A 27,690-nucleotide genomic window follows, 5' to 3' on the forward strand; every position below is an offset into this window, starting at 1 on the left:
CAGACCCAGTCCAGTTTCCGAAGGCAGATCGCCTCAAGACGCAGAAGCGAGAGCGGAGAGCGAGAGCGAGAAGCGAGAGCGAGAGCGAGAGCGAGAGCGAAGAGCGAGAGCGAGAGAGCGCAATAAACATAACATTCTGACATTTCATCACCACAGCAAGCAGAGAGAGGCATCAGGATCTTAGCTCAGGGCTAAAGCAGTAGTCCTAACAGGGCTTCCATTACTAGGGTCAGTAAATTCCCTGGTTTTCACGAAATCCCGMTTGGATGATTCCCGGAATCAGGAGGGAATAAGCAGGAAATCCAGATTCCTCCAACCAGGACTATTATAGAAAATTCCTGTAATTTTGCGACCCTATCCATTACAGAGAAATACCTCTGGCTTTGTTAATGTTCCTGCTTTGTCCACACACAATACAATACAATACCTCAGTAGTCTCCATGACCAGTTATGCTGCTGCGTGTATGTTTGTGCGTTTCGTGTGTGTGTGCATGTGTGTGGGTGCGTGTTGGTGTGTGTGTGAACACACCTCTCAGGTAGACTCCCTAATTGTGTATTAAAGACACCCAATACACATATTCCTCCTTCCTCCCATTAGTCTCAATATGTCACCCAGGGAACCCACTGCTGACCTGATCATGTCATGTAGTTACTATAGAGCCCTCTCCTTTCACTCACCCTGACACCTAACGTACACAATCTGTGTCACGCTGTCACACCTGGAAACACTATATACACACTGATACTGAGTGAAGGTGTGTGTGGTGAGGCCTCTTACCAGTGTGTAATCCTTCCAAATATCGAACCATGTCTCTGAGTTGATAAGGGTCAATTGTGTGTGTGTGTGTGTGTGTGCGTGCATGTGTCTGTCTGCGTTTGTGTGTTCATGTGTGTGTACTCACCACCTGGTAGTGTCCATACTGTGCAGACAGGTGTAGAGGTATCTGTCCGTCCTGTGACGGTGTGTTAACTGATGCTCCAGCTCTTAGTAGCAGCAACACAGAGTCAGCTTTACCCTGCCACGCTGCATAGTGGAGCGGACGCATACCTAGAGAGAGAGAGAGAGAGAGAGAGAGACAGAGAGAGACAGAGAGAGAAGTAGGGAGGGAGGGAGGGAGAGAAGTAGGGAGGGAGGGAGAAAGGAGATGGAAGAGAGAGAGATAAAAAGAGTAAAAATAGTACAAGAGAAGGTTAGTTAGGAAAAGATAGAGTTGAAAAGAGATAGACAGAGGGGAGTCCAACAAGAATCCCATGAAAGCTCATGAAGGAGCCAAACAATGTAAGGTGTAATCCAGGACTGGCTTTTGTTCTGTTTGCCAAAACAAGTGGCAGAGTGACCGCTTTAGAGTTTTTTCGAATCCCAGATTGCCCCTTTAATGACTTGTGCTGTTGTATTACCTGTTTATAACTGTTCATAAGTGTTTATACCCACTTATAAGAGCTTATAACCTCTCACCATTGGTGTCTTTGATGTCCACAGTGGCTTGAGCCTCCAGTAGTAGAGACAGCAGTTCAGTGGTGCCRGTTAGAGCTGCATGGTGTAACGCTGAAAACCTGGGGAAGAGAGAGGGAAGAGAGGTGGGGGGTAGAGAGAGAGASYSGGYGAGYGYSACASAMAMAGAGAGAGAGAGAGAGAGAGATGGAGCATTAATATTATTCCATCCACTCTTTTGTTACTACTACAGTAATTGTCTAGGAATATTCTGGAAGCGTGTGCAGCCTCCATACTCCATACAGACTCTATATTTCCAGTACTGTCCAACAGTGCCTGGTGTAAGGAGTCCTTCCCCTCTTAGGTAGTTGTGGAGGTTTTCCAGGGTGAAATGAGTCTGCCATAGTCTGGACAGAGAGGCTATAAATCTACCTGATGACTTTACAGGAGGTGAGCCTTCATCAGAACACACTAGCAGACGATGGCAGGACGGTGTGTGTGCGTGTGTGTTTGTTTGTGTGTGTGTGTCAGGGGGCAGTATATCCCACGAGGGACAAATTAAATGCATAAATTTGGGCCCTTCATTCCTGGAGAGCAGGGTGTTCAAGACAACAGTCGACTGTTGAATTACTGCCAGCCATGGAACACAGACACCTCCACTGTTCCAGCTCCAACCTTAAACCAAGGACCTAGGTCCAAACATAGCCATCTATACAGGGTACAAACTCTGACCAASMTGCGTCCCAAATGGCAACCTATTCCCTATGTGGGCCCTGGTCAAAAGTAGTGCTCTATTCAGGTAATAGGGTGCCATTTAAGATGCAACCCAAGAACCACAACATCCCTATCAATTTAGTATCAATAAGCTGGGGGGAAAATGTATTTGGGATAATAGTATTTCAACTCAAGTATGGGAGAGTACTATGAAATGTGCTTGTGCATAGGTATGTGTGTGTGTGTGTGTCAGGGGACTGGGTTCAGTGCTGGTTCACTGAATACCTGGAGTATCAAGGACAGTAATACAGCACTCACTCAGAGCTGTCCTTCTAAAATACAAGCCATTAGAAGACGCTTTTATGCAAAGCGYTTTACAGTCATACATTTTACGTACAGGTGGTCCTGGGAATCGAACCCACTATCCTGGCYTTGCAAGCGCCATGCTCTGCCAACTGAGCTACAGAAGACCACGCACAGAAGCTTTGATTATTTCATATCCACTTAAAAAACTATATTCTGTGAGACWGTGACGATGGTTGGGAATGGGATCCAGTCATGTAAGGTCTGAGTGTGTAAGGCTGCATGGTGAAAAATAGGACCCTACATAGGGAATAGGGTACCATTTAGGATGAAGCCTGAGTGTGTGTATCAGTATCTGACTGCTGATTTCCAGACTTGAAGGCTCAATGTTTTGACCTGCCTGGTACTTAGTCAGATACACATCCATCCATCTATCCAACTATGTCTCATCTGTCTGTTTTCACTCCTTTATTTCTTTCTTTACAACCTGTGTATCTCTCACTCCAACTTTCACTTTTACTTGAGTCCTTTTCTATTAAGGTATCTTTACTTTAACTCAAGTATGACAATTGGGTACTTTTCCACCACTGGAATACACAAATTAAATGTATCCATTTTGACTTTCACTGATACTAAGCTTATCTCTGTCTCTGTTTTATGTCTCTCTTTCTCCATCCTTCCATCTCTCTCTTTGCCTCCTTTACACTTCTCTCTCTCTCTTCCTCTCTCTCTCCCTCTCTCTACCTCCCTCTCTCTCCCCCTCTGCTGACTGAGTGTTGACTCATGGTGACTGGTCACTGTTAGCTCACCTCTCATTTCTTCCTTTCAGTCCCTCAGCACCACTATCATATATCACATCCCCCTCTCTCTTAAACAAATACACACCCACACACAGTCTGGTCTGTCTGTGTACAGGTGTGACTGGGTGGTGAGTAAATCTACATTGACACAAGATACAGATTAAATAACTGACCACAGACCACATCAGGTATGTACTTTCAATAGTCACATTAGCGATAATGACCATGTCAATCAAACMAAATGTTATTGAGTGAGTCTTGCTCTACAAACATTGATTGCATTCCTCTGAGCAAACAAAGTGTTCACAGAGGAAAAACCACAAGTCCATCTAACTGACTCACGCACCTCAGTAAACAAAGACTAATGCTTGCTAGGCTTGGGTGGTATAACGTATACTGTGMTATTTTGAAATATACGCCAGGTCATTTTATCCCCAGCTCAGGGTTCCAGCTATACATTTGGTTTGTTAACTTGCTAGCTAAGTGGCTAACAAAAAAAAAATCAAGTGGCTAAAAAAAAGAGAAAATAGCGCCCTGTGTGCACTGTCGGTAATACTGAATACCCTGGTATGGTACAGGAACGGTATAAAGTTATGAAAATCTGGATACCACCCAACCCTAACGCATGCACACACGGATGTCTTACCCATCTGAGTCCTGATAGTTGATGTTCAGCCTCTTTGTGGAACTCAGCAACTCTGAAAAACAAAAGGATGGAMGGAGGGAAGGAAGGAAGGAGGGAGGGAGGGAAAAACAACATAAGTACATATTTGTCTTTTCAACAGAATGCCTTAGTGAGCTTCCATCATGGAAAGGTCTCTGCTCACGTTTCTCTTTTTTCTCTTTTTCTTCATCACTCGTTCCTGAAATAACAAGTCAGAATCATTGGAGGATGCTCCTCAAACTCATTCTCTCTCTCTCTCTTCGATTTCGTATGGTATTATGACAAAAAATTGCCAGCTGACAAATGAAATCTCAGTAATTCCCTATGAAAATGAAACACACCAATTCAACCTTCTTACTTGGCTTTTAGTCTGGCTCCAGGTCTGTTGCTGAAGCAAACTCCTCTCTGGTGTTTTTATCCGCTACAATTGCAAACAAATATAAAGTAAAATCCAAAATTATTGGTGCCCTTGATAAAGATGAGCAAAAAAGACTGTATGAAATAAATAATACAAATACTGAGCTATATTGTATGCACATAAAATGTGGATTATACAGTGACCTCCAAAAGTAGAGGGACAGTGACACATTTGTATTTGAAATTATACAATGACTATGAGGTTAAAGTGCAGACTGTCAGCTTTAATCTGAGGCTATTTTCATCCATGAACTGTTTAGGAATTACAGCACTTTTTGTACATAGTCCCCCCATTTTAGGGTACCAGAATTATTGGGACAAATTTACATACAGTATGTGTATTAAAGTAGTCAAAAGTTGAGTATTTGGTCCCATATTCCTAGCACGCAAGCTTGAATGCATTTGGATGCATTTGCAAATGGATGCATTTGCTGTTTGTTTTGGTTTTGTTTCAGATTATTTTGTGCCCAATAGAAATGAATGGTAAATCATGTAGTGTCATTTTGGAGTCACTTTTATTGTAAATAAGAATAGAGCATGTTTCTAAACACTCCTACATTAATGTGGACGCTACCATGATTACGGATAGTCCTGAATGACTCGGAAATAAGAGAAAGTTAAAGATGCCATTTTAATGTAATGGTGAGAGGTTAGCATGTCTTGGGGGTATACTATTTGTGCGTCTGTAACTTTCTCATTCAAGAAGGATGCATATGCTGAGTGTACAAAACATTAAGAACACCTTCCTAATATTGAATCACACCCCCCTTTTGCACTCTGAACAGCCTCAATTCGTTGTGGCATGGACTCGACAAGGTGTTGAAAACGTTCCACAGGGATGTTGGCCCATGTTGACTCCAATGCTTCCCACAGTTGTGTCCAATTGGCTGGATGTCATTTGGGTGGTGGACCATTCTTGATACACATGGGAAACTGTTGAGCGTGGGGGTGGGGCGGCTACGAAGCTAACATATCGAATTGTTTTAAGATGGTCAGACCATGGAACATTTAGCTATTTGATTTTGAATTGTACGACCCCTTTAGGTATCAAAAAATATATTTACTACTATAGGCCATAGAAATGTATTGAATAACACATTCATAAATGGCAAAAAATACAGTAAAACATTTTATCATAAGGAATAAGGTTTTGAAGTGTCTGTCCTATATTTAGGAGATAAAATAATATATTTTTTCAGACGAGTTCTGTGACACTTGTGGGGGGTCGTAGAGCATAACAGAGAACAACGTGTCTCCCCTTCATAATAGTTTGTAGGCCAAACCGTTCAGACACTACAGACGTTTTGTGAGATGACCGATTTTCGGGATGATCTGACAAACACCGCTGTAGCTCCACATAGGCAGATGTGGATTGAGCCCATGCAAAAAAAATGATTTCTCTAGCTTAAACTGAAGGATTTATATGGAGATTTTTTTATTATGTTACTTAGATTGACTCACGGGTGCGTCAATAGACTCTTAAGGATTAACCTGTCTCCTCCCCTTCATCTACATTGATTAAAGTGGATTTTACAAGTAACATCAATAAGGGATCATAGCTTTCAACTGGTGAGTCTATGTCATGGAAAGTGCAGGTGTTTTTAATATTTTGTACACTCAGTGTATAGCAGTGGTCACCAACCTTTTCTGAGTCAAGATCACTTTCTGAGTCAAAATGCAAGCTGAGATCTACAGCTCAGATTTTTTTTAAACATGACTTTAAAAAAGTAAGCATGTGCAACATTAACCGATTAAAAACAGTTCTGTATCAATGAGGTTTGTGCAGTAGGCTATGGGCCCAAGACATTGTAACTTGGCTATGCATGAATTGCACTGCCAATGTTGTTATTCTCAGACCATTTAGAAATTATATTATATACATGTTCATTAATTGTTTACAGTTCATTGAACAAGCATGGGAAACAGTGTATAAACCCTATACAATGAAGATCTTTGAATTTGTACGAATTATCTTTGAAAGACAGGGTCCTGAAAAAGGGCTGTTTCTTTTTTTGCTGAGTTTARTACTTGTGAGGCACAGCTGAGTGAGCATAATATTTTTTTATTACATTTTTCCTGGACTAATGGCCTGCAACTGATGGTCAGTCTGAGGGCAGGGAGGGAGSAGATGTGAGGCTGCCTCTCACCAGACTCACCGTCCCTCCTCTCTCCCTCCCTCCGCTGAGAAAAGGGGACACAGTCTTTCAGCTGATAGCGAACTCCAATGTCACACAGCATTATTTCTGCCTCATGCACCAATTCAAGGTGTTACTTCTATGACCAGAGAAAGTGAAATATTTCTCGATATAAAACAATACAGCTGCTACTAATAACAACGCTAGCTTATCGGAACACTGTACTCATTCATTGCAGCTGCAGTGCTGGTTGTAGCATGAGTGGAAGTAGGAAGAKAGTGCATTATATGGCTTATAAAAGTGTTGAAGTGTTGACAGTGCTGAATAACAAATTAAACATGAACTTACCCATAAAAACAGCAGCTCTTTGCTGTATTCATTGAGTCTCTCTAGTCATGGCTTTAAAMGTCTTGAAATCTCACAGTATCACCMMTGCTGTGCGTTCGAGGCTTCTTTTTACAGTCTATGGCTCGAGGAAACTGTGCAAACAGGGTGATCTGAGCTACCTGATTGGCCAGCGTTAGGCCTATAGGTGCTACGGCTGCTGAATCAAMTGCATTTACCACCAACAGCACGAAGCGAATAAAATAGGAAAGCGAGGCTTTACRGCTGTTTTTTTTACAAAAATGTTTGGTGATCGACTAGAAATCGAGATTGACCGGTTGGTGACCATTGGTGTATAGCCTAGTGGTCTTTGACGTTATGGGGCTGTTTTTTTCTGGAAAGATTCTGTTTGGAGGAATGGTTTAATATCCCTCCCAAWGTGTTCTCCAATCTCATAAAACATTTTAGAAAAAGGCTCAGTGCAGGAGGAGAGTGCCCTAGTATTGAAAACAGGGTTTCCAATCATTTTGACACCTATCTTGTTGAGAAGTTTTGTTATTACTTGTTAAACAAAATCTCTTTAGCTGAGCAATTGTATTAGTATAAAATAATATAATGTAAAAAAATTAATTGGAGCATACAATATATATATATATATTTTATACAGTCTTTTTCTCTCATCTTCATCAAGGGTGCCAATAATTTGGGATATGACTGTACATAGGAATAGTCAGAGGAACTGATTGGCTAAAGCCCATACAGATCTTTGACTAGGCTGAGTGTCCTAATAGTTGACTTACCCCACAGACACATTGCCACTTGCCCCATAACCTTGTCTACAGGTATTGGGTGCAAGTGTCTGGTGAACGACAGTACTTGCCCCATGCCTTCTCCTCRCAGTCTTCCTTTAGCCAATCATTTTAGTCACGTTATCCGTATGCCTCCATTCCAGTCCCACCTTCACTGTCCTACACCCAGTCCTACTTTCTACCCCCCAGCTCCAGTTCCAGGGTCGTTTGCAGGCTCTCCCACCTCGTCTAAAGCCTCTCTCTCTCTGGGCATAGACTTCTCTGCTAGCCCTGCTCTCAGACCCCAGCTCCAGCCTCACTGAGTCCAAACCCAGCCTTATGTTCGGCAGGGACCATTCTGCCTGGCCCACTGGCCTCTCTCTCTCCCTCACTGGACCATGCACAAGAATGTGCACACACACACATCACAGTGTGAATCTGTCCCCCAGTAGAGTGGGAGAAGTAGTGAACAGTAGAATAGATTGATTGTCAGAAAAACTCTGCTGGCATTGGTTTCAATCATTGAAACAGAGAACTTCTATTCTATTCCATCTGAATACTAACCAAATTCCTCCTCCATATGACTCACTCTGTCAATGTGGCTACTGTCTCACCAACTGCTATAGGACGACCCATAATATTAAACCCAACCAAAGGTTATCATATTTTCTTAACGGCAGTATGAATGAGGTGTGTCATATAAGCCAGCCATTCATGTATGATGATTTCATGCTTCTACAGCGACAGGATAGTTCAAATGTAGGGCAGTGTTCCACTCACACTTTATCTGGACCAAATCTAAAGGCCAGACAAGACAATGCGTTAGCACATGCATGTACACGCACACGCACACGCACACGCACACACACACACACACAATTTAATTTGAATTGGCCACATCCCACAGGAAGCAGAATTTGAATTTAATTTGAATTAAAGGATGTTGAATTTATTTAAATGAAATTAAAAAGGCTAATTTATTTGACACATGCAGTGGTGTAAAGTACATAAGTAGTACTTTAAAGTATTTTTACTTAAGTCGTTTTTTGGGGGTATCTGTACTTTACTAATTATATTTTTGACAACTTTTACTTCACTACATTCCCAAAGAAAATAATGTACTTTTTACTCCTTACATTTCCCTGACACCGAAAAGTCCTTGTTACATTTTGAATGCTTAGCTGGACAGAAAATGGTCCAATTCACACACTTATCAACAGAACCTCCCAACAGTCATCCCTACTGCRTCTGATCTGGCTGACTCACTCAACATAAATGCATCGTTTGTAAATGATGTCTGACTGTTGGAGTGTGTCCCTGACTATCCGTAAATGAAAAAAAAACTGAAAATTGGTTTAGAGGTCGACCAATTATGATTTTTCAACGCCGATACCGATACCGATTATTGGAGGACCAGAAAAAGCTGGTATCAGCGTTGATATATATATATATATATATATCTACAAAAATATAAATATATATTTATATTAAAAAATATATATACACAGTTGAAGTCTGAAGTTTACATACACCTTAGCCAAATACATTTAAACAAATTTTTTCACAATTCCTGACATTTAATCCAAGTAAAAATTCCCTGTCTTAGGTCAGTTAGGATCACCACTTTATTTTAATAATGTGAAATGTCAGAATAATAGTAGAGAATGACTTATTTCAGCTTTTATTTCTTTCACATTCCCAGTGGGTCAGAAGTTTAAATACACTCAATTAGTATTTGGTAGCATTGCCTTGAAATTGTTTAACTTGGGTCAAACGTTTCGGGTAGCTTTCCACAAGCTTCCCACAATAAGTTGGCCGAACTCTGGCCCATTCCTCCTGACAGAGCTGGTGTAACTGAGTCAGGCTTGTAGTCCTCCTTGCTCGCACACGCTTTTTAAGTTCTGCCCACAAATMTTCTATAGGATTGAGGTCAGGGAAGTATGCTTGGAGTCATTGTCCATTTGGAAGACCCATTTGCGACCAAGCTTTAACTTCCTGACTGATGTCTTGAGATGTTGCTTCAATATATCCACATAATTTTTCTCCCTTATGATGCCATCTATTTTGTGAAGTGCACCAGTCCCTCCTGCAGCAAAGCACCCCCACAACATGATGCTGCCACCCCCATGCCTTCACGGTTGGGATGGTTCTCTTTGGCTTGCAAGCCTCCCTTTTCCTCCAAACATAACAATGGTCATTAGGGCAAACAGTTCTATTTTATTTTTAAAAAGTACGATCTTTGTCCCCATGTGCAGTTTGCATACCATAGTCTGGCTTTTTAATGGCGGTTTTGGAGCAGTGGCTTCTTCCTTGCTGAGTGGGGCCCTTTCAGGTTATGTCGATATAGCACTGTGTTTACTGTGGATATAGATACTTTCTTGTACCTGTTTCCTCCAGCATCTTCCACAGGTCCTTTGCTGTTGTTCTGGGATTGATTTGCACTTTTTACACCAAAGTACATTCATCTCTAGGAGACAGAATGCGTTCGCTTCCTGAGCGTTATGACGGCTACTAGTGGTCCCATGGTGTTTATACTTGCGTACTATTGTTTGTACAGGCATGAACGTGGTTTCTTTAGGCATTTTGAAATGCTCCCAAGGATGAACCGAGACCAGAGGTCTACATCTTTTATTTCTTTCTTTTATTTCTTTTGATTTCCCATGATGTCAACAGAGGCACTGATTTGAAGGGTAGGCCTTGAAATACATCCACAGGTACACCTCCAATGAACTCAAATTATGTCAATTAGCCAATCAGAAGCTTCTAAAGCCATGACATCATTTTCCTGGAATTTTCCAAGCTGTTTTAAAGCTACAGTCAACTTAGTGTATGGTAAACTTCTGAACACTGGAATTGTGATACAGTGAAGTATAAGTGAAATAATCTGTCTGTAAACAATTGTTGGAAAAATGACTTGTGTATAAACAAAGATAGATGTCCTAACCGACCTGACCATAAACTATAGTTTGTTAACAAGGAAGTTTGTGGAGTGGTTGAAAAACGCAGTTTTAATGACTCAACTTAAGTGTATGTAAACATCGCACTTCAACTGTATATATTTGTAATAATGACAATTACAACAATACTGAATGAACAATGAACACTTATTTTAACTTAATATTAATGCATAAATAAAATCTATTTAGTCTCAATAATAATGAAATATGTTCAATTTGGTTTCAATAATGGCAGAAAACACAGTGTTAGAGAAAAAGTAAAAGTAAATATGTGTCGCATTGAAAAAAAGCTAAACGGTTTAAATTCCTTGCCTCAAGAACATGAGAACAAATATGAAAGCTGGTCGTTCAATATCTTCAGTTTCTTCAATATTTCCCAGGTTTATAAGTTTTTAGGTTTGTATTATGTAGAATTATGCCGCGGCGTTTGACTATTTCTCCTCTATTACATTTGTACTTCATACACCTTTGACTATCTTTTGATGTTCTAATAGGCACTATAGTTATTGCCAGCCTAATCTCAAGGAGTTGATAGGCTTGAAGTTCATCAAACAGCACTGTGATCAAGCATTGCTAAGGAGCTGCTGGCAAACTCAGTAAAAGTGCTGTTTGATGAATGCTTACGAGCCTGCTGGTGCCTACCATCGCTCAGTTCAGACTGCTGCTATCAAATCATAACTAATTATAATATAGATAACACCAGAAGACGAGCCGTTGGTCTGTAATACTTGGTCAAATCCTGAAACGATGCATTTACGGAAAGGAAAACGTTTATTCTCTTTCAGTCGAAATTACGCGAAACCGCGTTCCGTATTTTACTCGGACGGTGGCAACCCCTATAGTCTAAACTATCTGTTGTTACATTGTCACCAGCACATTCAATGTTATGTCCTAATATGTAAAAGATTCTGGCAAAATTAGTTCGCAACGAGCCAGGCGGCCCAATACCTTGCATATACCCTGAACTCCTGCCCGATGCCAATGAAGGCCCCAAGGCAGAAGGCTGACACCCAATGTTCCGCTAGCTCTCAATTAGGCCGCTAACAATAAACCTTCTTTGTAAACAAATATGCAGGTTTAAAAAATATATACTTCTGTGTATTGATTTTAAGAAAGGCATTGATGTTTATGGTTAGGTACATTCGTGCAACGATTGTGCTTTTTTCGCGAATGCGCTTTTGTTAAATCATCCCCTGTTTGGCGAAGTAGGGTGTGATTCGATGATAAATTAACAGGCACCGCATTGATTATATGCAACGCAGGACAAGCTAGTTAACCTAGTAATATCATCAGCCATGTGTAGTTAACTAGTGATTATGTGAAGATTGATTGTTTTTTATAAGATAAGTTTAATGCTAGCTAGCAACTTACCTTGGCTCCTTACTGCACTCGCGTAACAGGTGGTCAGCCTGCCGCGCAGTGCAATGTAATCGGCCATAATAGGCGTCCAAAAATGATGATTACCCATTGTTATGAAAACTTGAAATCGGCCCTAATTAATCGGCCATGCCGATTAATCGGTCGACCTCTAGTCTGGTTMACTTAATAAGGAATTTTTAATTATTCATAATTTTACTTTTGATACTTAAGTATATTTAAAACCAAATACTTTTAGACTTTTACTCAAGTAGTAATTTACTGCCTGACTTTCACTTGAGTCATTTTCTATTAAGGTATCTTTACTTTTACTCAAGTATGACAATTGGGTACTTTTTCCACCACTGTACACATGTAGCATATGGTTTAAAACTCATTCTCCTAAAACTATTTTAAATAATTACAAAGTGGTCTGGAAATATTCTAAAAACATGTTGTGGGTTGTGTATAATAATTCATAATTCATAAACAAATAGTTCACTATTTTGCAAAATGATGTTAGATGGTGGCTCACCCTTAAAGTAGTCTATGGGCCAGGAGAAACTGTAATCCATGGTTAATTTTTGTAAAACAGCCATTACAAACGTCAGCTAACTTTAGTCACCGCTAGCTAATAATCTATGGAACTGATGGGGTATGTGAGCATGTTTTGTTTTAAAATGGCCAAATCACCTTTAAGTAACATAAAACCAAAAATGGAGTGGATTTCTGGTGATTTAGACATACTTTWAAAAAATCATGCTCACACGCCCCACTACAATAGATTTTTAGCTAGGGGCAGTTGAAGTTAGCTGGAGTTTGTAATGGCTGTTTAAAGAAAACTGAACCATCGGATACAGTTTTATCCGGCACATTGTCACGTCGTGTATGTAGATGGCAGGGAAGTCAAGCGCAGGAGAATTAAACTTGGTATAAATTGAGTATTTAATAACTTAAAACATAAACTCCAAAACCAAAGACCAAAATAAAATAAATGTGGGTACAAGAACCCGTCACACACCAATCCATAGAACATGAACATAACAATAAACAATCTCTGACAAGGACATGAGGGGAAACAAAGGGTTAAATACACAACAATTAATGAATGGGATTGGAACTAGGTGTGTAAGAAGACCAGACAAAACCAATGGAAAATGAAACATAGATCAATGATGGCTAGAAGACCGGTGACGTCGATCGCCGAGCACCGCCCGAACAAGGAGAGGCATCGACTTCGGCAGAAGTCGTGACACACATAGACTACTTTTAGGGCGAGGAAGCATCTAACATCAAGTTATTTAATAGTGAACTACTCCTTTAATGTTTTAATATCAGATTTCTTTCTCCCCAGTATGCATTAGATCAAACACTACAGTATGAAAGGGAACAATCTAACATCTCATGACAATAAAAAAAACTGTTTGACATCTGAGTTATAATCAAACTAATATTTGAAATGGTATGGGTATTCTATTCATTAATAAGTGGCGGATCTTTTTGATAAAAGTTTCATGTCTCAGTTGAATTGATTTGGATCGCTTTTAATAAATTTTATTTACTTCGATTCAAATTCTGCTTCCTGTGGGGTGTATAGTCAATTGCAATTCAATTCAAATGTATGGTTTGAATTGAATTAAATTCCGAAAGAACCTCAACCCTGACAGACACAGACACACACACTGGGCAGCTTGCCAAGTGGGGCCTAAACTGCCCTAATGACAGTGAGAGGACAAACAGAGCCTTTAGAGTTCCAGCTCAAACATGAGCTAACATTCCAGACATAGTACACCCACCACCACCTCCTACTCTCTCTCTCTCTCCTGATCTCTCTCTCTCCACCACAATCTCCTTCTCTCTCCCTCTATTCGTCTCTCTCTCTCTCTCTCTCTCTCTCTCTCTCACACATTCCCTCCCTTTATCAATGACTATCTATCTTGTGTTCTGTCAACCCCTCTCTTTCTCTTCATCCCTCCATCCACTCCCTCTCTTCATTCTCTGAAAACAATTGCTTCCCTCTCAATAAACGTTGGTGGGCTGTGGTTGACATCACAGTACAGTAAATTACTGCATGTGGACAGACTCTTTAAGGAATACCTAGGATAGGATAAAGTAATCCCCCCCCCCCTTAAAAGAGTTAGATGCACTATTGTAAAGTGGTTGTTCCACTGGATATCATAAGGTGAATGCACCAATTTGTAAGTCGCTCTGGATAAGAGCGTCTGCTAAATGACTTAAATGTAAAATGTAAATGTGTGTGTGTCTGTCCGTCTCTCCCCCTATAGTGCCCCACATACAGATTATGATATTGGGTGTGTGGTAACGCAAAACCCTGCCAACAAAACTACTCTTTTACCATGGCCTGCAGGTGTGTTTAACACTAGGGGGTTCAGACAGACACACACACACACACACACACACACACACACACACACACACAAAGATGCCCCCACATACTATCTATAGAAATCCAGCATCAAAAAGGTCTGTTGAATACATAACTTACTGGCTACAACAGGGCAACAGAAATGGCACCCAAAACAGTAGAGCATAACGAGACAGTGAAATGTAACCCAGTCAAGCGTCATTGGCCTTCAATCACCTCCCCTAAAAGGCTGAGTGTGTGTCAGGTTTGGGCGGTATAACGCATATACCGTATACCTAGAGATTTGGAAATAGCCACAGGATTATTTTTTTCAATACCGTAGAAAGTTTTTTTTTTTTAGCTACTTTTTAAATTCCTGCAGTCAACTTGTGCAATACGTTAGGAGATAAAGCAGATTGAGTTGTTCATTACACCTGTCATATTATGTGTGTGTGTTGGTGCGTGCGTGCGTGCGTATGTGTGTGTATAACCCACAGTCTTTATGTTGGCGCAGCAGAACGATCACTGGTTTCCAYTGTCTCTCCATGCAAATGCCTGGCTGTAAACACGGCATAGCACATTACTAACACCCACACACACACAAAAGCACTGGGCACCACAAACAGTCAGACCACTGGGGCCCCTGCAAGGAGTACTGTAGCCTAGAGACTAGCCATAGAGATGCTATTCATGTCTACAACCACACATTGAAAGAAATCATAGAAAATKATTTGCATTTCACATAGGGCTACAGTGACTGGGTGTTTCTCAACTAGGGAGTTTTTCCTTTGCCAGGATACGTGATCAGCAAAAACGATTGGCCCTAGTCAAAACACGTTGCAGAAAATGTTAACAAGCATATTATGTCCCTACACTATTCTAGTAGGCTAGCCTATAATACATCATTGTCATCATCTTCCTTGTGGTTTTTAATACACAACGACAGGTGTAAATGTGTTCAYAGCTGGACAAAATATATGTCTGTACTTTGATCTTTAAACAGAACTCTTTAAAACACCGTGTCACATTGAAAGAGAGCAGAAAGAGAGTGGAAAAACCCATTGGAAAGAAACGGAAGTATCCCTCTCTTATCCATTCATCTCTCTATTCAGACCTATGGCATTCTCTGTCAGGTGGGWAGACAAAAAATAACCAAGGTTGCATCCCAAATGGCACCCTATTCCCTATATAGTGCACAACTTTTGACCAAAACTAGTGCACTATTGGGAATAGGGTGCCATTTGGGCACAGAAAAGGCTGAAAGATGGGAAACGATCTCTCGCATTATGAACAAACTGTATAGCCTAGCTACAGAAATGTGTTTTAGCACTGAAGCACCCAACTGTTGCTCTGCAGCTGAAGTAGACAACAGCCCTGTCAGACAGTTGACCTTTGCCCTTTTCTTTGCCTTAAGGGTATGTCTGAGCGGCCCTGTTAGGTCAATAACAGTACACAACAGAAGGGCTGCCTGGATGTATGGCTCCGTATGGTTTCTGTAGGTTCTCTCCAATTCCTTGTTTTGATGCGTAACGTCGTCTCCATTCACACTAAGCATCTGAGACTCTATTATGGCGGTTTTGCTAAAGAAACATATGCTCCAAAACACACAACACACACACACACCACACCACACAACACACACACACACACACACACACACACACCACGGTTGAAGAAAATAGACGGATGGCTTTCTTGGCACATAGTAAACCACACAGACATCCATTCCGGTTTCTGCTGTTTTAAGGAAGAGAAACACCACAAAAGCAGAAACGACAGAGGCCTTTCTACACAGAGAATACCAAACATTAGGAACACCTTCCTAATATTTTCATGACTAACAGATCAATCGAACTTCACTAATTAGCCTACTAAAAMATMAAACACTCTCCAACCAGCCCTCAGGAATCTGTCTGGGTGCAGCTTCCTAAAGCTAGCTTGYTGGGRGTTCTCCGGTCCGCAAAACTGTTTCTGGATCTGCTCCAGTCTGCGATGCGGAAAAAGGTCAGGAACCCCTGTTCTATAAGAACCTTCTCCAAGAGCAGCTGTAGCTGAATATCAGCCTGATACAGACTCTAGGCCATACGCAGATCCAGATATGACTAAAGAGTCCATGTAAAAGATGATGTAGCACCTGTAAGGTCTCAGGGTCTAAGAAGTGTTCTGAGCCACTCTAACAACGTGGTCCGTCCTTCAGGCTAGCTGCATATCTCTTGCAGATTACATTTCTTCAACCTTGATTGGATTATGAGGTAGCAAGAGCATACCTTCTCCTTTGAGTGAATTAATGAAGCACTTTCAGCCTAAACGAAACTGAAGGTCAGACACTGACAAGAAGATCAGAAAATTCAGAATTCAGCCAGGCAAAGCCGCTAGGACGACATTGTCCTTACTTATGAGAATATGCTATGCACTTGCATGCACTGTAGCTAACCTAAAATGTTGCACGTAGCTAGCCTATATACAGTAGCATACAGCCTATATAAGGACACAGCCAGGCAGTGCCAGCCAAATGCCAAGGCAGGTGATAGCACTAAGTGGTGCTGGGCTGGCTGGCATGACTGTGGGCAGACTGAGTCTCAGGCCTGGCTGGAAGCCTGGAGAAGTCACAAAATCCCTGTGGCTCTCTGGCAATGTGATTATACTGTAGCCTAAGCCTTGTACAAAAGTATGTGGACACCTTGCTCGTCGAACYTCTCATTCCAAAATCATGGGCATTAATATAGAGTTGGTCCCCCCTTTGCTGCTATAACAGCCTCTACTCTTCTGGGAAGGCTTTCCACTAGATTTTGGAACATTGCTGCGAGGACTTGCTTCCATTCAGCCACAAGAGCGTTAGTGAGGTCGGGCACTGATGTTGGGCGATTATGCCTGACTCGCAGTCGGCGTTCCAATTCATCCCAAAGGTGTTGGAGTTGAGGTCAGGGTTCTGTGCAGGACAGTCAAGTTCTCCACACCGATCTTGACAAACCATTTCTATATGGACCTCGCTTTGTCCACGGGGGCATTGTCATGCTGAAACAGGAAAAGGGACTTCCCCAAACTGTTGCCACAAAGTTGGAAGCACAGAATTGTCTAGAATGTCATTGTATGCTGTGGCGTTAAGATTTCCCAATTTGTAAGTCGCTCTGGATAAGAGCGTCTGCTAAATGACTTAAATGTTAAATGTTAAATTTCCCTTCACTGGAACTACAAGGGGCCTAGCCCGAACCATGAAAAACATCCTCAGACCATAATTCCACCGAACGTTACAGTTGGCACTATGCATTTGGTCATGTAGCATTCTCCTGGCATCTGCCAAACCCAGATTTGTCCGTTGGACTGCCAGATGATGAAGCATGATTCATCACTTCAGAGAACACGTTTCCACTGCTCCAGAGTCCAATGGCGGTAAACTTTACACAACTCCATCCAACGCTTGACATTGCGCATGGTGATCTTAGGCTTGTGTGCGGCTGTTCGGCCATGGAAACCCTTTGTGGCAACATTTCACGAAGCTCCCGATAAACAGTTATTGTGCTAACGTTGCTTCCAGAGGCAGTTTGGAACTCGGAAGTGAGTGTTGCAACCGATGACAGAAGATTTTTACACGCTACGTGCTTCAGCACTCGGCGGTCCCGTTCTGTGAGCTTGTGTGGCCTACCACTTCATTGAAAGTCACTGAGTGTGTGTGTGTGTGATGTGTTGAAAGTCACTGAGCTCTTCAGTAAGGACATTCTACTCCCAATGTTTCCTATGGAGATTGCATGGCTGTGTGCTCGATTTTATACACCCGTCAGCAACGGGTGTGGCTGAAATAGCCAAATCCACTCATTTGAAGGGGTGTATATATAGTGTAGCTACCAAAGCACTAGCTATGTCTCAACCAAGGGATAGGAGTTAGCCTAACACAATATACAGGCAGACATTCTATTGGGACAATACGTTGTCCTTTCCATAAGGATATTGAAGGACAGGAGCAGAGAGAGTGGGGGGAGGAGATGCAGAGAGCGAGAGAGACGCAGAGAGAGAGAGAGAGAGAGAGCGAGAGAGATACAGAGAGAGATGCAGAGAGAGAGAGCGAGAGAGATACAGAGAGAGACAGACCAAGAAGGGAAAGATAAACAAGGAGAATGAGAAGGAGACAGATAGTAAATTGTCAAACTTGCATGGCCTAATTGCCATTCTGCCTCATTATCCTCCATTGATTAGCAAGAGTCATTATTAGGATAGAGTCCTCCGTCTGTCTGGGACTGGTTGTTCTGAGTCTGACGATCGCCATGATTGGCAGGCCTGGAGTGTCACCATGGTCAAGGGGGACCAATGAAAACATAGACCTCTAGTATCCCAAAAACCCTTTCAGTGCTACACAGGCGCTCCAAAACTGAGAACCAGACAAACCAGGATAAAATAGTTACGTCATGAATCAACTCTGTTAACTGGGAATCTGGAAACTAGATTATTCCAGAAGTAGGATATATCTGTGAGCCAAACAGAACTCCTACTGAATGGAACGATTAGAACAGTTGGCTCACATATGCATTTCCTCTGTAGAAATAGAATCATTGATTCTATTACTGGCCGTGTCTGAATACCTGTACTTGCATTCTAAATAGTAGGCATTTTGGGTATGCGYAAWCWTTTTTTTATATAGTTTGTGTCACGCCCTGACCTTAGTGTTCCTTTTTTATGTCTCATTTTTGCGTTGGTCAGGGCGTGAGTTGGGGTGGGCATTCTATGTTTTGTATTCTATGTTTTCTATTTCTGTGTGTTTGGCCGGGTGTGGTTCTCAATCAGAGGCAGCTGTCTATCGTTGTCTCTGATTGAGAACCATACTTTGAGAACATACTTTTCCCACCTGTGTTTTGTGGGAAGTTGTTTTCTGTTTTGTGTTGCTGCACCTTACAGGACTGTTTCGTTTTCGTTTCACTCGCTTTGTTATTTTGTTTAGTAATTCTGTTCTAATAAAAATAACATGAACACTCACCACGCTGCGCTTTGGTCCGATGACTACTCTTCATCCGAAGACGAATTTCGTTACAGTTTGTGAAATTAAAAACAATTGAGTATGCTTTAAATGCCTGGATGTCATACTCATTTTGGCTTTTCATTTAGTAAATTTGCTGCACACTATTAAGGAAGATAATCATATTTCGAGAGGTACATGTGTCTGATAACAGCTGTACCAAAATGAACAAACTGTGGGAATCAACATAATTGCGTGACACATTCTGAGTAGGATGAGCATAACATGCTGTTATTTGTTTCTTACTACGTTKATTTTTACAAAACAGCACATTTTATTTACATTTGAGCAGATGCTCTTATCCAAAGCCATTTTCAATAGTGAGTGCATACATTTTCATACTGGTCCCCCATGGGAATCAAACCCACAACCTGGGCATTGCAAGCACCATGCTCTACCAACCAAGCTACACAGGACTAGTACATTCTAAACAGTACAGTAAGCAGTTTAAGTAGTAGGCAAGCCAGATTTCAGACATAGCTACTGTGATTTCCTTACTTGTCTCTTTTATATAACAAGATTATCTCAATCTGTCTCATTCTAGTCCAGAACAGATCGATGTAACACACTATAACAGGAGCGCCATTTAATGAACATTTAAGGTTTTGCCAAGTCTAGATCATCATTTAACTGCTCCTGTTTCAGCGCTACATGAGCTCAGGTAGCATCACAAATGGCAKCCTATTACCTAGTGCACTACTTCTGACCGTGACCCATAGGGATAGGGTGCCATTTGGGACGTAGATATTTCCCATAAAAACACACAACTGTTGACTGTTCTGGCAGTGGCTCTTAAACGCCGTAGTAAGGCGTGTCAGTGCCACTGAGGAAAGACATGTCCGATAAACTGGTGCAGATTCTGGAGCTAGTTCTTCGTCTACCTCGTCAGTGTCCCAAATTGCACCCTATTCCCTTTAAAGTGCACTACTTTTGACGAGGGACTCGGCTGTGCTCAAAGGCAGTGCACTAGGGAAAGGGTGCCATTTGAGGCGGAGCCCTTGTGTCTTTTACCTGCACATGGTGTAGCTCGGTTGGTAGAGCATGGTGCTTGCAATGCCAGGGTTGTGAGTTTYATTCCCACGGGGACCAGTATGAAGATGCATGCACTCACTCCTGAAAGTTGCTCTGGATAAGAGCATCTGGTAAATGACTAAAATGTAAATATAAAAATGTGTGTGTATGGAAAAAGGGGCAGGCCAGTGAGTGTGCTTGTTATTGTTATGGTGTCAGTATAAACAGAGTCCTAGTAGGGGGAAGAGGATCTGTTGATGCAGCTGGACTTTACTGACAGAGACCTATTAACACCACAGAGACAGAGAGGAACACTTTGCAACGTTCAGACTTGTAAGCGCAAACACACYCCAGAAAGCAACAGAGGCCTGCCACGGGAAGAACACTTGGAAGGCAGAAGAGATATTTCAAAATGCAGGAGCCTTTAATCAGAGAGACACACGTCTAATATCTGCTCCCAGAGACAATGAGCTTCTATTGAGAACATGTCCTTTATCAATTGTTTATCAAAGTCTTGATCATTCAGTAGCCTAAGACGGCACAATAACACATGTACACACACACACACACACAATACATTGAAAACTTCGGCTTTGGTTTGCTGTACTACCGTTTTGCCGAAATCATAACGTGGCTCGAGCACCTTCACGAGGTGTTGAAATGCCCTATTCTCAACCCCAGAGAAAGTGAGAATGGGTGAATATCCGCAGCTATAAACCAAAGACAGTAAAAAACACAAACATAGCCTACAAATCGCTCTTGTAATTTGGCGCGGTCAGAATCAGCTGCCAAGGAGAGACGGTGTTGTGTTGTTGTTTATTTGTGTTTCAGTTTTGCTCCGGTTGTACCGGGATGATGTCGGCGTAAATGTATCAACATATTTGAGGTGTTGGAAGCTGCATAGGCTATTCTCGTTGAGCGTGGAGACTTAATGTTAACGTTTTATCCACGACTCTCTGCCCATCGTCGTTGTAATCTACMGAGAAGCCAAAATGTTTCCAATCTAGAGATTTAAACAATAATGGAGGATCCTCCAGTCGACCGCACCACTCGCCATCGAACAGAACTATACTGAACAAAAATACAAACGCAACATGCAACAATTTCAATGGTTTTACTGAGTTACAGTTCATATAAGGAAATCAGTCAATGGAAATAAATWAATTAGGCCCTTTCAAAGGGAATGACGGATCTATAACTTACATTTATTTCTATGTTAATTTGGTCGGGTGCCCAAAAAGTTACATATTGCAGCTTTAAGGGTAATATGTATTGGTCCAGAGGGAGTAGTGATGTTTTTACTGGCTGTACTTAGGCCTGTAGAGATTAAACAGGTGATCGGCAATGATTTAAGGCTGCAATGAATAATACAATATATGATTTATAGGTGAAGTTAACTACTAGCCTATATTTATTATAGCGGGAGAGAGAYAGGGAGAAAGAGATAGAGGGAAATAAAAGAAAGAGAGAGATAGAGAGAAACTGAGAAGGGGAAGATAAACAAGGAGGAGACAGATAGTAAATTGTCAAACTTGCATGGCCTAATTGCCATTCTGCCTCATTATCCTCCATTGATTAGCTAGAGTCATTATTAGGATAGAGTCCTCCGTCTGTCTGGGACTGGTTGTTCTGAGTCTGACCGATCGCCATGATTGGCAGCCTGCGTGTCACAATCAGGTCAAGGGGGACTAATGGAAACATAGACCTCRAGTATCCCAAAAATAAGAATAGTTCAAGGAGAGTACATTGTGTTTTTTTCCAGTGATCATCATGTTAGAACATGCTAGGACAAATGCAGATTATCGTGTTGACAAGGATACAGGATACACTCTTGTACACAAGCTACATCTTATAATGATTTTATTATTCTTTCCTTTTCATTGGATTCGTCCCAAATAGCACCTTATTCCCTATATAGTGTACTACTTGTAGTGTACCCTGGGCTCTGGTCAAAAGTCATGCACAACAGCGCATTAGGAGTATGCAGACTCCTTCAGTTTGTCCACATTWTTTACGTTACAGTTCTAAAATGTTTTATTTTTTTTAAATCCCCTCATTGACCTACACATAATACCCAATAATCACAAAGCACGATTTTTAAAAATGTTTGCTAATTTATTTAACATTTTAAACAGAAATACAATTTTACAGTTGAAGTCGGAAGTTAACATACACTACGTTGGAGTCCTTAAAACTCGTTTTTCAACCACTCCACAAACTTCTTGTTAACAAACTATAGTTTATGGTAAGTCAGTTAGGACATCTACTTTTTTTCTTCTTCAAAGGACCTTGTGAAGATGCTGGAAGAAACAGGTACAAAAGTATCTATATCCGGGCCTCCCGGGTGGCGCAGTGGTCTAGGGCACTGCATCGCAGTGCTAGCTGCGCCACCAGAGTCTCTGGGTTCGCGCCCAGGCTCTGTCGCAGCCGGCCGCGACCGGGAGGTCCGTGGGGTGACGCACAATTGGGCTAGCGTCGTCCGGGTTAGGGAGGGATAGACCGGTTAGGCCGGTAGGGATATCCTTGTCTCATCGCGCTCGCAGCATACCCCTACCTGGCCGGTAGGGATATCCTTGACTCCTGTGGCGGGCCGGGCGCAGTGCGCGCTAACCAAGGGGGCCAGGTGCACGGTGTTTCCTCCGACACATTGGTGCAGCTGGCTTCCGGGTTGGAGGCTCGCTGTGTTAAGAAGCAGTGCGGTTGGGTTGTGCTTCGGAGGACGCGTGGCTTTCGACCTTCGTCTCTCCCGAGCCCGTACGGGAGTTGTAGCGATGAGACAAGATAGTAATTACTAGCGATTGGATACCACGAAAATTGGGGAGAAAAGGGGTTAAATAAAAAAWATAAAAAAAGTATCTATATCCACAGTACAACGAGTCCTATATCGACATAACCTGAAAGGCCGCTCAGCAAGGAAGAAGCCACTGCTCCAAAACCGCCATAAAAAAAGCCAGACTACGATTTGCAACTGCACATGGGGACAAAGATCGTACTTTTTGGAGAAATGATGAAACAAAAATAGAACTGTTTGGCCATAATGACTATCGTTATGTTTGGAGGAAAAAGGAGGAGACTTGCAAGCCGAAGAACACCATCTCAACCGTGAAGCACAGGGGTGGCAGCATCATGTTGTGGGGGTGAAGTGCTGCAGGAGGGACTGGTGCACTTCACAAAATTGATGGCATCACGAGGAAGGAAAATTATGTGGATATATTGAAGCAACATCTCAAGACATCTGTCAGGAAGTTAAAGCTTGGTCACGAATGGGTCTTCCAAATGGACAAGGACTCCAAGCATACTTCCAAAGTTGTGGCAAAATGGCTTAAGGACAACAAAGTCGAGGTTTTGGAGTGGCCATCACAAAGCCTTGACCTCAATCCTATAGAAAATTTGTGGGCAGAACTGAAAAAGTGTGTGCGAGGAGGCCTACAAYCCTGARTCAGTTACACCAGCTCTGTCAGGAGGAATTGGCCAAAATTCCCCCAACTTATTGTGGGAAGCTTGTGGAAGGCTACCCAAAATGTTTGACCCAAGTTAAACAATTTAAAGGCAATGCTACCAAATACTGATTGAGTGTATGTAAACTTCTGACTCACTGGGAATGTGATGAAAGAAATAAAAGCTGAAATAAATCACTCTACTATTATTCTGACATGTCACATTCTTAAAATAAAGTGGTGTTCCTAACTGACCTAAGACAGGGAATTTTTACTTCGATTAAATGTCAGGAATTGTGAAAAACTGAGTTTAAATGTATTTGGCTAAGGTGTATGTAAACTTCCGACTTTAACTGTATATAAGTATTCAGAAACTTTGCTATGAGATTCAAAATTGAGCTCAGGTGCATTCTGTTTCCATTGATCATCCTTGAGATGTTTCTACAACTTGATTAGAGTACACTTGTGGTAAATTCAATTGATTTGCCATGGTTTGGAAAGGCACACACCTGTCTAAATAAGGTCCCACAATTTCCAGTGCATGTCAGAGCAWWAACCAAGCCATGAGGTCGAAGGACTTGTCCYTYGAGCTCCGAGACAGGATTGTGTGAAGGCACTGATCAGGGGAAGGGTACCAAAACAATTCTMCAGCATCGAAGGTCCCCAAGAACACAGCGGCCTCCATTATCTTTAAATGGAAGAAGTTTGGAACCACCAAGACTCTTCATTGAGCTGGCCCCCCATACAAACTGAGCAATCGAGCGAGAAGGGCCTTGGTCAAGGAGGTGACCAAGAACACGATGGTCACTCTGACAGAGCTCCAGAGTTCCGCAGCACTCCACCAATCAGGCCTTTATGGTAGAGTGGCCAGACAGAAGCCACTCCTCAGTAAAKGGCACATGACAGCCTGCTTGGAGTTTGCCAAAAGGCACCTAAAGGACTCTCAGATCATGAGAAACAAGATTCTCTGGACTGATGAAACCAAGATTGAACTCTTTGGTCTGAATGCCAAGCGTCACATCTGGAGGAAACCAGGCACTGCTCATCACCTGGCCAATACCATCCCTACAGTGAAGCATGGTGGTGGCAGCGTCATGCTGTGGGGATGTTTTTCAGCGGCAGGGATTATGAGACTAGACAGGATCAAGGGAAAGATGAACGGCACAAAGTGGAGAGAGATTCTTGATGAAAACCTGCTCCAGGCTTTGGGATAAGTCTCTGAATGTCCTTGAGTGGCCCAGGCAGAGCCCGGACTTGAACCCGATCGAACATCTCTGGAGAGACCTGTGCAGCAACGCTCCCCATCCAACCTGACAGAGCTTGAGAGGATCAGCAGAGGAGAATGGGAGAAACTCCCCAAATACAGGTGTGCCAAGCTTGTAGCGTCATACCCAAGAAGACTCAAGGCTGTAATCGCTGCCAAAGGTGCTTCAACAAAGTACTCAGTAAAGGGTCTGAATACTTATGCAAATGTGACATTTCCTGGGGGGGGGTTATACATTTGCAAAAATTTATAAAAACCTGTTTTTGCTTTGTCATTATGCGGTATTGTGTGTAGATTGATGAGGGGGGAAAACTATTTCAAGCAATTTTAGAATAAGGCGGTAACGTAACAAAATGTGGAAAAGGTGAAGGGGTCTGAATACTTTCCCAATGCARGGTATATAGGGAATAGGGTGCCATTTGGGACACAGACATTGTCCTCTCATTGTCCTCTGCATGTCTCTGTGTATGGTTGCAGGCAAGCAGCACAGGCTTTGTTCCAGCACAATAACTCCATCAGTACCAGAAAAGATAGAAAGAGAAATAGTGAAAGAAAGAAAGAAAGAGAACAAAGAGAACAAAGAGAGAGAGAGTTCAAGGAAAGTTCACCTGTCTACCAAACTCTTGTTTGGACTTGTCCTGGTTATTATAGTTTGTCTGTCTGTTGTAATACGGTTGCTTTTCCTAAGTGTATCTGTAAACAAGTCTGGTGAAACAGTGCTGTCTGGTTTTTATCTCACAGAAAGATCTCATGTCATAGTACTAGGGCCACTACCACCCAGACAAAACTGGGTTAAAACCAAGAGTTTGCTATAACATCTGCATGGGGACTTCAGATAAGAACTAATCTGACTTTAGGTTATACATTGATGTCAATTCTGAATATTGATTGTCCCTGTATCCCAGGATTTAACGAAACTCTGTCTTCGAGACCCCAAGRGGTGCACGTTTTGGTTTTTGCCCTAACACTTCACAGCTGATTCAAATGATCTAAACTTGATGATTAGTTGATTATTTGAATCGGCTGTGTAGTGCTAGGGCAAAAGCCAAAACGTGCACCCCTTGTGTCTCGAGGACAGAGTTTGGGAAACGCTGCTGTATCCTATCATAAGACGTATCTAGAATATCTATTTGGGGCAATTCCACGGTAGACTCAGATTTTTCCCTTAAAATGTATGCCAAACAAAAATCATTGATTTCAAAGTTCAACAAACCATACAACTCTATGCCACAAGCACTACTTTTAAGAATGTACAGTGACAATTTTACAAAAACACATTTACTGGAAGAACTGTGRAGATGCAAAGTTTGGTAACAGAATTTTGGTGAATCTCCCGCTGTTTTTTATGTGACCACGTTTTCCCAAAACTCTACTCCTAAGATTCAAATATGTCTGCCAAAAAAATTGTCAGCTATGATATGATTTTTTTGTTTTCGTTATTGAAATACAGTAAGTGAATGCATAATTATTGATAGGATTGTCATTCTCTTCATGGTGATGTATCCTAAATAAGTACAGAAAGTTATAAATATGCAAGATCCTCTTTTGCATATTATTGTTCTTTTTTTTACCCCTTTTTCGTGATATCTAATTGATAGTTACAGTCTTGTCTCATCGCTGCAACTCCCGTACGGACTCGGTAGAGGCGAAGGTTGAGAGCCATGCGTCCTCCGAAACACGACTAGCCAAGCCGCACGGCTTCTTGACACACTACTCGCTTAATTCGGAGGCCAGCCACACCAATGTGTCGGAGGAAARACCGTACAGCTGGCAACCGAAGTGCATGTGCCCTGCCTGCCACAAGGAGTTGCTAGAGCGCCATGGGACAAGGACATCCCAGCCAGCCAAACCCTCCCCTAACCCGGACGATTCTGGGCCAATTGTGCGCAGACCTCATGGGTCTCCCGGTCGCGGCCGGCTGCATATCTCAATAACCCAAAAAACAATAATYGATGTCTGTTTGGGCCAAATTAAGGCCAGTCCAGACGTCTGTGGAGGTTGAAATCAAGGCATCTTCCGGACCGGACCAAAAAACAACATCTTTGGACGTTGAAATCAAGGCCAGGGTGGACTGAACCAATTTCAACTACTTTTCAATATCCATGGATGTCCAGTGTCTGTCGGTGCTCAGTGGGTGAAGATGCTGGTTACAGTATATTGAAAGAGAGGGGGCTTATGGGTAGGTGTCAGTAAGAGCCGGGAGAGGTGACATTAATTGGAGAAAGAGAAGAGAGAAAAGAAGAGCAGAGAAGAGAGCGAGCGAGAGGATGTCCAGACTTCGAGTTGTTTCATTTTACCGTCCAAAGGGAATGCATGCAGCCGGCTATACACTTGTATCCCCTGTGGACCGGTTCGTACATAAAACATTCTCCATTCAGTCATTTCCCTCAACTCGATTTAATGGCTAGAAGGCAAATTTAAACATCATTTTCCACCACCATGCTAGAGCAGCTAATGCTAGTCCGGGTTGTTGCATATCGTGTTCAGCTAATCAGGTCAACCTGACTAGAATTAGCAACTCTAGCATGGTGTTGGAAAATGGTGTTTCATAAAGAAAGTATGCATATTTTCCACGTTTATTTTCGAATATGCTAATAATAACCTTCTGGTAGAGATGAAAAGACTTAAAAAGTGGTCTCCTTAAAGCACCTACTCCCAAGCCATAAGACTGCTGAAGAGTTAATAAAATGGCTACCTGGAAAATTTGCACTGACACCC

The 27,690-nt window shown here is 42.0% G+C and overlaps 1 protein-coding gene across 1 annotated transcript in view; it reads right to left on the minus strand.

Moving 5' to 3' along the window:
• Window positions 1-778: 778 nt before the first annotated feature.
• LOC139029168 (caskin-2-like) overlaps window positions 779-27,690 on the minus strand; it is a 45,902-nt gene continuing 18,990 nt past the window's right edge. Inside the window, exons 3-5 of the mRNA XM_070448622.1 lie at window positions 3,896-3,947; window positions 1,457-1,554; window positions 779-1,048 (exon numbers count right to left, since the gene is read on the minus strand). Coding sequence (XP_070304723.1) covers window positions 885-1,048; window positions 1,457-1,554; window positions 3,896-3,947 — 314 coding nt within the window. The 3' untranslated portion in view covers window positions 779-884. The remainder of the gene's footprint in view (window positions 1,049-1,456; window positions 1,555-3,895; window positions 3,948-27,690) is intronic.

The sequence above is a fragment of the Salvelinus sp. IW2-2015 genome, linkage group LG18, assembly GCF_002910315.2.
Source record: "Salvelinus sp. IW2-2015 linkage group LG18, ASM291031v2, whole genome shotgun sequence".
NCBI lineage: Eukaryota > Metazoa > Chordata > Actinopteri > Salmoniformes > Salmonidae > Salvelinus > Salvelinus sp. IW2-2015.